Source organism: Sorex araneus, chromosome 4, assembly GCF_027595985.1.
Source record: "Sorex araneus isolate mSorAra2 chromosome 4, mSorAra2.pri, whole genome shotgun sequence".
Classification (NCBI taxonomy): Eukaryota; Metazoa; Chordata; class Mammalia; order Eulipotyphla; family Soricidae; genus Sorex; species Sorex araneus.
This window is the reverse complement of record NC_073305.1, coordinates 54,050,008-54,063,825: the sequence shown is the minus strand read 5'-3', so window position 1 is coordinate 54,063,825 and position 13,818 is coordinate 54,050,008. Positions and strand designations below refer to the sequence as shown.

At 42.3% G+C, this 13,818-nt stretch overlaps 1 protein-coding gene across 6 annotated transcripts in view; it reads right to left on the bottom strand.

The window, feature by feature from the left end:
* FLNB (filamin B) overlaps positions 1-13,818 on the bottom strand; it is a 152,097-nt gene that overhangs the window by 75,304 nt on the left and 62,975 nt on the right. For all 6 annotated transcript variants that reach the window (XM_004616480.2, XM_055134727.1, XM_055134728.1 and 3 more), the window contains exon 4: positions 12,982-13,129. In XM_004616480.2, the coding sequence (XP_004616537.2) occupies positions 12,982-13,129 (148 nt within the window). The remainder of the gene's footprint in view (positions 1-12,981; positions 13,130-13,818) is intronic.

The following is a 13,818-nucleotide window of genomic DNA, read 5'->3' as shown; positions in this document are numbered from 1 at the left end:
AGGGGTTACTCTTGGCTCATGCACTCAGGAATTACTCCTGGCGGTGCTCAGGGGACCATATGGATGCTGGGGATTGAAACCGGCTCAGCCTCATGTAATGCAAACGCCCTACCCGTTGTGCTATCGCTCCGGCCCCAGGCCCTTCTTTTTGATAGCCAGTCTTATCCAGTCCTATTTGCCTCCACCCCTACCATCTTCTTAGCCTTGATAACTAGTGCTCTCCATCTCTAAAATTTTATCATTTTTAGCATGATAACCTTTGACACTTGGCTTTTTCCACTAAGCATAATTCCCTACAGAGTCACCCAAGTACTGCCTATCTAGATAGTTTGTTCTTTTCATCCCATGATATGACTGTACCAGTTTGCTTAACCTCACCCAGCAAAGGATATTTGAGTAGTTTCTTATTGTCTCTTACTGATAAGGCTGCTATAAACATTTGTGTATAGATTTGTGTGTGGACATACATTTTCATGCCTCTGGATTAATGCCCAGAGGACTGCTGGGTAGTGTTGGTAGTTGCACATTTCGTTCTTTTAAAGACACAGCCAAAGAGTGCTCTGGGGTGCCTTTACAAGCCCACTGGTAATGAGTGAGATCTGATTCAGTTTGTTCGCATGCAATCTGACTAGCATTTAATGTTATCATTGCTTTTAATTTTAGGTACTCTGACAGGTATGTTGTACCTTCAATTTTAATTTCTCTGAAGGCCAATGATAGTGAGTATCTCTCATGTGTTTCTTTGTCAACGTGTATATCCTCTTCTGTAAAGTATCTGTTTACATCATCCATTTTCTTAAAAAACATCCATTGGCTATTTTAATTTATAAGGTATGTTAATTACTTTTTTTTTTTTGCTTTTTGGGTCACACCCGGCAATGCACAGGGGGGTTACTCCTGGCTTAGTACTCAGGAATTACTCCTGGCAGTGCTTGGGAGACCCTATGCGATGCTGGGAATTGAACCTGGGTCGGCCACGTGCAAGGCAAACGCCCTATCCGCTCCAGCCCCAATTACTAACTTTTTGATAGCCCCATATAGATTCTAGATTGGTGATTTTCAACCTATTTATGTCTGAGGACCAGTGAAAATAGAAATATTTCACAGGTCACTAGGGCAAAAAAAATAATAGTTTGAGCTTGAGAAGATAGCTCAAGTAGTAGAGCACATGCCCAGGATTCAAAACCTGAGTTTGATACTTGGCACTGCATGATGTCCCCGAGACTACAGGTCCAGGTCTATCAAAATGTCAGGCCTATACCTTCAGGTCTAGCACTGAAAGAAGTGGCTCATATACCCCACTCCCTAACATGGGTGTGGGGAGGCCAGGAGCTATAACCCAGGGGTAGATCACCTGCCGTGAGGGCATGAAGATGGAAGTTTGAGCCCTGACAGTGCCACATGCCAAGTGTGAGGCTGCACAGCCCCTAACAGGTAAACAAATTTTTTGCAAAAGGAAAACACTTCTATTAGTTCCTCTCATATATGACTATCTCAAAGAGCCAGCTTCTCTTTAAATGTGCCCATCTTATTTCTCACCGTAAAAAAACATTCACACAAACTCCTGAAGAGCAACATGAAGTTCACTGAGACTAAACATCTGCCATGTATACAAGCCTCACCACGCATTTCTCATGCAACTAAGGCTCTACCAGGGAAGGTTCCCTCTCAAGAAATGGATTTGCTTCTTCCCTCTGTTCCAAATGTGTGAAAGAAACTTTCTTTATATGAGGAAAAGGAGAGGTGGGCATTGGAAGTCACACTCTCAGTTGGTGACTTCCAGGTGACTTGTGAACAGCCAGGAGTTCAGAGTTGATTTCAAACTTCACTAAGGATTTTCATGGCAACAATCATGACGATTATAGTTCAGTCAAGTGAGGTGCTCCTGGGGAATCAGGCAAGGGATGAGCACAGTTTCTGGAGGGGCAACATGCTTTACTTTTGCAACCGCACATGACTGGTGTTCAGACCTACACTCAGTACCACACTTAGTACCACACTCTCTGACACACTCAGTCCAAGCCCTGTCTTGAAAATACTCATCAGCAGCATCAAACAACTTGGAACAAGTGATCTGTCCTGGAGGGCCAAGGCAACATAGAAGTTCCTGCCTGTGGTCTTCATCGTCATTCTACCTCGCAAAGCAAAGTAGGATGGACTGGAGAGTGTCAACTGACTCATCACGCTGAAGCACAGAACATCTTGATTTCTTTTTCTGTTCAGGCAACTGCTAGAAGCAACTTGTCACTAGTTTTCATCTTCATGGACATTTTTTTTTCTGTTTGGGTCACACCCAGCGATGCTCAGGGGTTACTCTTGGTTCTGCACTCAGGAATTACTCCTGGAAGTGCTCAGGGATCATACGGGATGCCAGGGATCGAACCCACATCGGCCTTGTGCAAGGCAAACACCGTACCTGCTGTGCTATCACTCCAGCCTCTCATCTTCATGGACTTTTTATCTGCTTATGTAATCTTTCCCACAAGCCCAGTGTTTTTTAAGATCGTTATGCTTGGAACGCAAATAACAAAAAGTCTGGAAGATTTCAGAGTGTCATTTGAGAGAAATTCATTACATGCCACACACAGGTCCATGGGGACAGCTCATGGCCAGTGGCTCTAGTGTCACCAAGCTTTAAGTCTACCTTACGGGGGTACCTAATGTGGCTTTCTCTTCTACTTTGTGTGTGTGTGTGTGTGTGTGTGTGTGTGTGTGTGTGTGTGTGTTTCTGTCACACATTCCCAAGTATCAATGCATTTATTCTCCTATTTCTTCTAGACTCGAAGTACTTGAACTTGGCTTCTTTTTGGAGTCCTCATTACTTTTTTACTATTACTTTTGTTCTGAAAGAAGGTGAAAAGCTTTTGGCATTTGACTGTTCTTTCTTTCTTCAGTCTCCATTTTGTAGAGTTTCAAATTTTTTAGCACACAGGACACAAGCAATAACTTGCTTTCTGAAATACCAGAGCACAATATTTGCAAACAATATGCATGGCACGGCGGATTGAAAAACATTTGAGGACAGTGCGGGATGTGCGTGACTAAAACGTGTTGCTGACAGGCGAGCTGACATCCTGGCAAGCCAGTGTGTGTTTCTACCCATCATCTTGGGAGTGCCGTGCCATCCCACTTTGCTATATGATCCAGGCGTGCCATGTGTTAAGCAGCATTAGCTTTTTCTTGGACCGCCAGGAAATTTCTGTGGACTGGCAGCGCTCCACAAATGGGTGGCTGAAATCCACTTGTCTAGAAATTAGTTTTCTGTTGGTTCTGTGGTTTCCAATTATTTTCTCCCAATCTTCATCTTGTTTTTATCTTATCAATTGCAAAAGGCTGCTACAAGTTTTTGAAAGTAAAACTCAGATCCCAGACACTTTGAGCAGTAGTACTTTGAGTCATGTTTGAGGTGGCACTGGGGTGGGCGGTGAGGCAGGAAGTTTGTCCCATAGATGGGGCAAGGACTGCCTTGAGGGAAGGTCCTCGGGAACAAACACAGTCCAGACCTTGTGCCCAGGCCAAGACTTCAAGCCACAGATCAGACTAGTACTCTTTCAAGTTTTAACTCTGATGACGTCCAACTTCTTGTTTTTCTCTTTATGGATTAGGGTTTTCCTATCAAGTCTAAGATATCTATTTCCAGATACTCAAGATTCTCTTTTGTCTCCTTCCTGAAAGTGTGATAATCATATGCCTTAGATTTAAGTGCTAATTAATTTTGAGTTCATTTATATGAAGAGGAAACTTAAGCTGACATTCCCCCCCTCATCATACATTTGCTCAGGTACCATGAGTTGAGTTGAAAACTTCTTCTGCTCCTTTGTCAAAAAGCAGTTGTGGGGGCTGGAGTGATAGCACAGCAGGGAGGGTGTTTGCCTTGCACGTTTCCTGGGTTTGATTCCCAGCATCCCATATGGTCCCATAAGGACCACCACGAGTAATTCCTGAGTGCAGAGCCAGGAATAGCCCTTGTGCATTGCCGGGTGTGACCCATAAAGCAAAAAAAAAAAAAAAAAAAAGCAGTTGTGATATATTTGGGGAGAGGGAAGTATCTCTTTCTGGGTTTTCTATTCTGTTCTTTTGACCTGTATGTCTATCTTGATTTTTTTTTTTTTAAGATTGTGAGTGAGTCAGTGAGTGTGTGTGTGCCGGGGGGCGGCGCAGTGCAGCGGGAAACACTTGGTGGTGGAGACCAAGTTGGGACTGGCCCTGGCTCTGTGCTAGAGGTTGCTTGTGGCAGTGCTTAGGAGATTATGTGGTGCCAGGGAATGAACATGGGTTTCTCCATATGCTCCAGCCCTTTGAGCTCTCTCCCCAGTTTCTTTTCTGAAGACTGATATCCCCACCTTACCCCTTTGGGGGAGTGGTACTCACAAGCAGTATTCAGAGGTTCCAGGTCCTCCAGGCAATTCTCAGCAACCCAGGCAGGTGGTTAATGGCAGGGGCCAAGGGTATGATGCTACAGTGCTGGGGTTCACTAGGGCCACCCCAGTAATACTCAGAGCTCCAGGGCAGTACCCAGAGATGCTCAGGTGACCATATAGTGCTAGCGACCACAGCAGGGTTATCCTGAACTACCTCTCCAGCCCCTCTCATTACTTTTTATAAAACTAATTTCCCTAGAGAAGGGATGTTTTGATAGCAATCCACGACATCTATAAAAATATCTTGTTAGAACGGAATGCCCTGCTGAAAAATCGGGGTGGGGAAGTGGGAGATGGGGTGAGGTGGTGGAAAAAATATTGGGAGCACTGGTAGAGGAGAATGAGCACTGTTGGAGGGATGGGTAAACAATCATTGTAAGACTGAAATGCAAACATGAAAGTTCATAAGTCTGTAACTATACCCCACAGTGATTCACTAATAAAATTTTTATTTAAAAAAATCTTGCTAGCATTTTGATTAAAATTGAAGAAAATATGAAGAAAAATTGGGGGGAAAATTGACATCTTTAGATCATTCCTTGTGGGGCTTGGCAAGGCCAGTGTCCTAACCACTGTACTATTGCTCCAGCCCCAACTTGCTTGGTTAAGGTTAATAATTTTGTGTTTTTAATTTTTCTTGTTGTGTTGAGTCTATAGAATTTCCTACAACAACTGTATCATCTGCAAATAGAGGCAGTTTTATTGCTGATTTTCCAATTCCACTTGCTGTATCAGTTATTTTCTTACCTGACTCTAGCCCTTTTTCTTTGTTTTTTTTTTTTAATTTTTTTGGTGTTTGGGGGCTACACCCCAAAATGCTCAAGAGCTTACTCCTGGCTCTGTATTCGGGAATCACTCCTGGCAGAGTTGGTGAGGAGTGGGGGGGAAGGGGTGACACTATGTGGAGTGCCAGGGATCAAACCATCCGGGTCAGCTGTGTGTAAAGCAAAAACTCTACCCACTGTATTCTGTCTATCTCTGCAACCCTGACTATATAATTGCATGTAACATTAAAAAAAATTTTTTTTGACATTTAAAAATTTCAAGTTTGACATTAGTTTGGTTTTGTTGTAGAATTATAATGGCTTCATAAAATACATTGGGAAGTGTTCTCTCAAATTTTTTGTAAGACATGTAGAATTGGTGTTGATTTTTTGTTAAATGTCAGAATTCTCCAGTGAAACCTCTTGCATCTGGAAAATATCTTTTTCAAGAGACTTTAAATTACAAATTATATTTTTCTTACAGTTATAGAACCATTCTATCTATCTCTTTCATTTTGGCTGAATTTTGTGGTTCACGGTTTTTGAGGAAACGTAAGGAAAAGTCTATTGCAGTTACTATATTTTTGCTTACTACATTCTTTCTTCTTATCATTCATGATTCCTTTAAATTTATTTTATTGTTTCCTTGTTTTACTTTTATTCTTTTATTTTGTTTTCTTACTGTTCATGGGATTTCATTAGATGGTTTTAGTCATCCTTTCAGAGCACTAAGCAAGTAACAAATACTCTTAATTTTTTCTTTATCTGAGAAAGTCCTGATTTCCTCTTCATTCCTAAAGGATATTATGCATTGACATTGGATTCTGGGTTGACAATTCTTTTCCTTCAACATCTGAAAAATGTTGTAGCATTTCCTTCTGGTCTCAGAGAAACCTGCTGTTCTAGTCATTTTCCCTCATAAATACAACATTATTAAAAATTCCTCTTGCTTTCAAGCTTTCAAACATATGAGATGCACTTTGGTGTTAGTTTTTGTCTTCAGATTTGTTTGCTTTTTTGTTTTGCTTTTGATTTTAAGATGTCCTGTCTTGTATATGTAGATTTGTATATTTTGCCAAATTCAGGAACTTTTCAGTTATTATTTTTTCAAGTATTTTTCTAGCCCTGCCTTATTTCCACTTTCCTGGGTTTCCTAAGGGTTTGGTTATCATTTCAAAAACTGCTCATTCTTCCCAGTTCATTTTCTTTATCATTCTGGTTGGATTAAGAATCTTTTCACTGATTTTTAAAATTTCAGTTATTGCATTTCTCTGTCTTAAAATTTCCCTTTGGTCCTTCTTCACAACTTCAAATTATTTGCTGAGATAGCAATATTTTCATTAGTTTCAAGTGCAATTAAAGAGTTTATTTTTCCTAGCTAGTCTACTTATCCTCTAGTGCAATTGCTAATTGAGGCCCCTTTATAAAAGCTGCTTAAAGCTTTTGCCAAATAACAAACATCTCCCTTTCATATTTCAATGTTGACATAATCAACTGTCTTACTTTCAGACAGACTGAGACCTTTCTAGTTCTTGATATGATAAAGAATTCAATATAAAATAGATACCTGAATGTTCTGGGTATTATGAGGCCCTGGATCTTATTTTAACTTTCTATTTTAGCTGCTTTTTTATTCAGGGGAAGGGAGGGGAACGATCTTATCACTGGTAGTGAAGAAAGAAGTCCAGGTTATTCATTCAGGCTCTACTCTGGTATTCTAAGTTAGGGGCAAGGGCTTCCTCATGACTGCTAGGCAGAGATGGACTACCACTTATGGACTCCACTGATGACTGGAAGGAGTAGAGGGCCTCATTACTGTTCCTCCTGATGATATCATCAAGACTGAGGAGAGCAGCCCCTGATCTGGAGCTAGAGCGCCCTCCCCCACTCAGCTACTAGCCTTCAGTTGTCAAAGTGGAAATGGAGTCTTTTGCTTCGAAGTTTGGCTGAAGTAGAGCGGCTACGGTCTAAGGAGTTCTGCTCCCAGACCATTCATTTCTTCAGCTTCTAGTCTGGGGACAAATGAGACAAGAAGGAAACCCAAGCAGTGCTTGGGTTTAGTCTTTGGGTCCCAAGGTTCCTAGCCAATTTACTTTATTCTCTCTCCAAGTCCCCTTACATTTATCCTGTATAAAATGTCCAGGGGTTTTATGTTGAACTTAGTGGGCAGAAGTAAGAAAAGTATTTTGACTTTAATTTTCCCAGATGCATAAGTTCACGTACTAGACATTCCCCAACTTTCAGTGGTTTGACTTAGGAATTTTTGACTTTATAGTGGCACACACGTGATATGCCTTTAGTAGATGCAAAGTTCAAATATGGACTTAAGGCATTCTGGTTTTCAATAAAGTATTGAAATAAGCAGGCTATTTGGGGGCTGGAGCAATAGGACAGAGGGTAGGGCATTAGCCTTGCACACAGCCAACCAGGGGTCGATCCCCCTCCATCCCATATGGTCCCCGAATACTGCCAAGAGTAATTTCTTAGTGCAGAGCCAGCAGTAACCCCTAAGATCACCCCTAACCCCCAAACACAAAAGAAAAGAAGAAAGGAAGAAAGAAAGAATGCACAGGGGTTACTCCTGGCTCTACACTCAGGAATCACTCCTGGTGGTGCTCAGGGGACCCTATGGGATGCTGGGAATCAAACCTGGGTCGGCTGCATGCAAGGCAAATCCCCTACCTGCTGTGCTATTGCTCCAGCCCCTTCTGATGACATTTAGAGTATGCTGAACCACTGGTTTTCAACTGCAGGTGTAAAAAGGCTGAAAATCATTGGGCTAGACTAAAGGTAATATATTCAGCAGGAAAGGTATACTGAATGTATTCTCAACTTACAAAGGGCTTATTGGGACATATTCTCACCATAAGTCGAAGATCTACATTACTTAAAAAACAAATTCATTGTGGCACTGGAGACATGGCTAATATAAAGTACATTTTCTGTATGCATGAGGCCTGGGTTTGATCACCCAGCACCACAGGAAAAACAACTGTTTTTATTACAGATAATTCCAAACCTATTAAGCATCGAGAGCTATAAAATGAATCATCACCTATCACCTCACTTCAACAGCTATTAGCTCACAGCAGGTTTGTTACACATCTTCACTTTCTCCTCCCTCCTCCTATCAAAATACAAATTCTAGAGACCTCGTGTTTCATCCACAACCCTCCTTACATGTCTCTAGTAGATAATTTTTAGACTATTCCCATAGAAATAATTCCCTAGTATCATCAAATACCGTCATGGTCAAATTTCCAACTATAAGTGTCAAGAATTTTTAACAGTTGAAATTCAGTCCAACTATGGTTCACATATTACAACTGGTTGCCAGTTTGAGTTTCTTATCCTGTCTAAGTTTCTCTCCACCATTTCTTTCCCTTGACATCAGACTGTTGCAGCAGATTTGGTGACTTGTTACTATACTCTGGATTTGCTTTCATTTTCTAATAAATAATTTAGTTTAAGAAAAAGTATTAGAAAGGGGCTGGAGCAATAGCACAGCGGGTAGGGCGTTTGCCTTGCACACGGTCGACCCGGGTTGGATTCCCAGCATCCCATATGGTTGCCCAGCACCGCCAGGAGTAATTCCTGAGTGCATGAGCCAGGAGTAGCCCCTATACATCGCTGGGTGTGACCCAAAAACCAAAAAAAAAAGTATTGGAATATTGCTATAGAGTAAGATGATGTTCACAAGTTGGGGCTCGGAGACAGCTTAAAGGGCTGGAGCGCACACTTTGCTTGTGGGAGGCCTGGGCTCAGTACACCAAGCATCTCCAGGGGTGACTTCTGAGCACTGTGCAAAAAGTAGCCCGTAGCATCACCATGTCTGGCCTCAAACAAAACACAGCAAACAAAAATTTGAAGAAAATACTTAGCTTAAATTCATCAATATTTCAAAAGGCCCCAAAGAAATACCTGATACTTTATTATCACCATTATTTTGGTGAGTGGGGGGTAGTGAACTACATCTAGTGATGCTCAGGGGCTACTCCTGGCTCTGTGCTCAGGCCAGAAGTGATCCCTGATGGTGCCTGCAATATGTTGGTCAGGAATTTAAACCCCGGTTAGCAGGATGCAAGTTAGTCTCTTAACCTCTGTACTATCTCTATGACTCAGTAACTTAATACCTCAGACTTTAAAGTAAGGCATGGGTTTGCAGTTGGAAATTGGAACTTTAAGTTTTTATTTTCTACATTTTCCTTTTGCTTGAAATATATATGACGATCAGAACATTTAATAAATAAATCTATATATGCATTTGAAATGTTCGTAAATATGGCTCCCTCTGACCTGTGAGAGTCTAAAACACAGCTTACTCTGCCTCTTACCAAAACCTGGGTTCTGACACGTCTACCCCAGTGAAACATGGGTGGTAGGAAGCTAAGCCATATCCCACACTCTGTAAATTCCCCTAGAGCTATGCTTACCCAGCAAGACAACTGTTCCCTTCGATTACTCAGAACAAAGGCTACTTCAGTAGCTTGCTATGCAGTAAATGCTTCCCACATAACATACATTGGAGAAAGGTCTTGTTTAGCTCATTGATGAATGCTTTCAACATATCTCATGCCATAAAGGTCTGCTTGTGGAGTTAGGTTTACCTCACCCCAGCTTTCTCTCCTTTCAACCCACTAAAACTAAGCAAGTCAGGGCTTACTGAATGGTTGTGCAAGTACTAGGCACCTGGTAGCTGCAATCTAGTCAACATCCAAAAGGTAAATCAGCACCAGAGAGACAGTATAGGGCGTTCAGTGTTTGCCTTAAATATGGCTGGCCCTTGTTCAATTCCCATCATTGTATCATCCTGAGTACCTACAAGCACAAAACCTGAGTAGCCCCTGAACACCACCAGATGTACCCAACTTTCCCTGCCGAAAGATAAATTAAAGCTCTCAACCATTCTAGAACCTAGAATATAAAAGGTTCTCTATCCCTTGGTTCAGTTGGCAAAAATGAAGCAATGTGGTGACAAAGACGAGCAGACTGACCTAACCTTTGTCTCACTAGGGACAGAATGGGTTAGTTTTGTTGTTGTTGTTGTTGTTGTTGTTGTTGTTGTTGTTGTTGCTTTGCTTTTTGCTTTTGGGGTCACACTCAGTGATGCTCAGGGGTTACTCCTGGCTCTGCACTCAGGAATTACTCCTGGCAGTGCTTGAGGGAACCATATAGGATGCCGGAAATTGAACCCAGGTCTGCATGCAAGGCAGCCACCCTACCCGATGTACTACCACTCTGGCCCCTGTCCAGGATGTTGGTTTTTTTTTCCTTTTTTGGGTCACACCCAACAATGCTCAGGGGTTACTCCTGGCTCTGAACTCAGGAATCACTCCTGGCGGTGCTCAGGGGACCATATGGGATGCTGGGAATCAAACCTGGGTCGGTCACATGCAACACAAATGCCCTACCCACTGTACTATCGCTCCAGCCCCTGTGGCCAGGATGGTTTTATGGGCCAGTTGTTACTTTATGGTTTTTGAAATTTGGGGGTTGGTGATTTCTTTGTCTGTCTGTTTGTTTGTTTTTTGCAGCAGTGGAGATTAAACTCAGGGCTATGTACACTATGCATGTGCTCTACAACTTGGGCTAGCTCCTTTGGCAAAACAGGATCATATCTTAAGTTGTTTCCATAGGGCTTCACATGCGATGTCAATTTGAATTGATCATAATGTCTTCCTACTTGAAAGGTGAGAGGGAGTTAAGCACAGAATTACCATGCATTCCAACAATTTCACTTCTAAGTATATATCAAGACATTGGAAGCAGGGGTATAGACCATGGTCTGCTATGGTCATAGCAACATTTTTCAAAATAGTAAGAGGAGAAGGCTGGAGCAACAGCACAGCAGCAGGGCGTTTGCCTTGCATGGAGCAGATCCAGGTTCGATTCCTTCTCCCCTCTTGCAGAGCCTGACAAGCTACCAAGAGTATCTTGCCCACACGGCAGAGCCTGGCAAGCTCCCCGTGCTGTATTCAATATGCCAAAAACAGTAACAGCAAGTCTCAAAATGGAGATGTTACTGGTGCCCACTTGAGCAAATCAATAAGCAACAGGATGACAGTGATACAGTGACAGTGACAGTTAAGAGGAGAAAGCAACCCAATTGTCCACTGACAGAAGGATGTACAGATAAAATATAGTGGAAACACATAATGATATATTCAGTTTTTAAAAAGGAAGAGTATTTTGATGTATGCAGCAACATGGATGAAGTTTGAAGATATTATGCCAAGAGAATAAGCCAGACACAATGGGATATGAATCCACTTTATGGAATGTACCTAGAAGATGCAAAATCATGACAATAGAACAGGGGCTGCTGAGGACCAGGGGAAAAAAGAAGAGAGAAGTACTTTCAATGAGTACAGAGTCTTAGTTTGAGAAAGTTAAAAAGCTTTTAAGCTGGATAGTAGTGATGGGTCCTCAGCTTAGTAACTATACTCAATGCTACCAAATATCACACTTAAATATACTTAAAAGAGGGAAGATGGGATTGGGGGGTGAGAGGGATACTGGGTTTACTGGTGCTGGAGAATGGGCACTGGTGGAGGAATGGGTTTGCAAACATTGTATGAAGGAAAAACAAGCTTGAAAATGTGTAAATCTATCTGTACCCTCATGGTGACTCACTAATTAAAGAATTAAAAAAAAATACTTAAAAGAGTGGATTGTACCACATGCTATGTACATTTTACCACAACAAAAAATTAAAACACATATACATATGCATACAAATGTGTGTGTCTGTGTGTGTATGTGTATAAGAAGGGGAAAGAAAGTGTTTTCATAAGAGCATAACACAAAAAAATGCAGACGAAGGAAATAGCAATGACTAGTCACATTCCTGAACTATCGCAAATGGTCATTTACTAGAAAACAGCAAAAAGAAAGGAAACCATTTTCCATTAACAATAAAGAAATTGGACAGCAGTGATAGAAGCACTGCAGACAAACCTTTTAGGCTTTGTCCAGATGCAATCCACTTAATCAGTTCTGTTCCAAAGAGACTTACAGGGCTGTTAGCATCTTTCTACCATTCAGGAACCTAATTCTAGCATGTGTGAGGCCCTGAGTCCATTCCATTCCTGCCATTACGTATTGTTCTGGAAGTCAGGTGCCGCTCATAACACCCAACGCCTCAAAATATCTGGGACCATTCTAATGTTCTGACCAGGACAGTGTCATGCGGCTGCCTTGGAGATCATAAACAGGATGCTCAGCAAGGAAGTGTTTGCCTGGGGGTTACAATAGTTCCCACTCCATCTGGAAATCTGAGGCAGCATAAGCATAACCGAAGGAGAAACAAATCCACAGCCAGATGACCCAGCCTCTAATCTTGCCCCACAGGTAACAGCAGTGTTCTTGCGCCCTGGACAAGGTTTCTGAACCACTCCCCACCCCCTGAAAAATAAGATTCCTTATTAAAATCACAAAGCAGGGGTGAGAGAGCCCAAGTGGCCATGCCTAGCATGTGTGATGCCTGAGTTGAGTCCCTAGCACCACATGAAGTGCCAGCAACCCCGGTGTCTCCACCCAGCATTGCCAGGGACAGCTCAAGGGCCCCGCAAGTGAGTGGCCCTGGAGCTTCCTGCACTCCTGGAGCGGCTCCTTTACAAAAAGAAATAAAATCACAAAGCAACAGGTCAGTCATTTCCCACTGCATGGAAGCAGCAATGTTTCTCAGCCCTGAAGACTGCTGGTCAGACACAAAGGGACCTTCAAAGACCTTCCTGAAGCCACGTAAATTTCTAAGACAGGGGATAAGCCTCAAATCCGTTTTGATCAGTTCTTACCTCTGCCATAGGCCCTGGCTTTCTTCGGGTTGAGTTTGGGTTTCAGTGGGGCTCCGGGCTTGAGTTTGGCTTTGGGGAACTGGGACAGGTAAGTCATCACCGAGTGTTCGTCCACGTCGGGGTGAATGATTTCTTCAGGAGTGATCACCTAGAAGAATAACGAGGCCGATGAATACTCACGTCGAGGTCCCAAGCCAAAGAGAACAAATGTCAAAACAGAAGCTCTTCCTCTCAGTGGCACGGAATTACATAACTCGCACACCAAAAATATGTTAGTAAGTAAATAAAATAAAATAAACTGGGGCACCACGAGCCATGCTTTTCACCTTTCAGGAGTGCTATCATTCCCTGGGGGAGCTAAGGACACTTTGGACAGTTCTATAGAAATTTCCAAAGGTCCAGGCCTCAGGAAAACAAAACAACCCACCCTTTCCCCCGGGGCATTTTCCAGAAGGGTTAAGCTCCATCAGGAGGAGGAAGAAAAAACAAGTCTACATGGGATTTGCATACACAGAAAAACCTTTCTTTTTCTTCTCTTCATCTAGCTGTTAGATACGTCTCTGTTAGCACAGTTACTAATAAAAAAAATAATAATAAAATAATAATAATAAAAATAAAAACAAAAAAGAGTCAACGTCTGAGGTATTTCAAACTGGATATTTGAAATTCAAAATTTATTCATTGAAGGAGGGGCCCTGTGCCAGCGAGATAGCTCAGCCACAAATGGTGGCATTTTCACTCTACATGCTGAGGTCCTGAGTTTGCTCCCGAGCATGGCATGGACCCCTGAACATGATCGGGAATAGGTCAGGTGACCCCAGCACTGTCAGGGCCAAG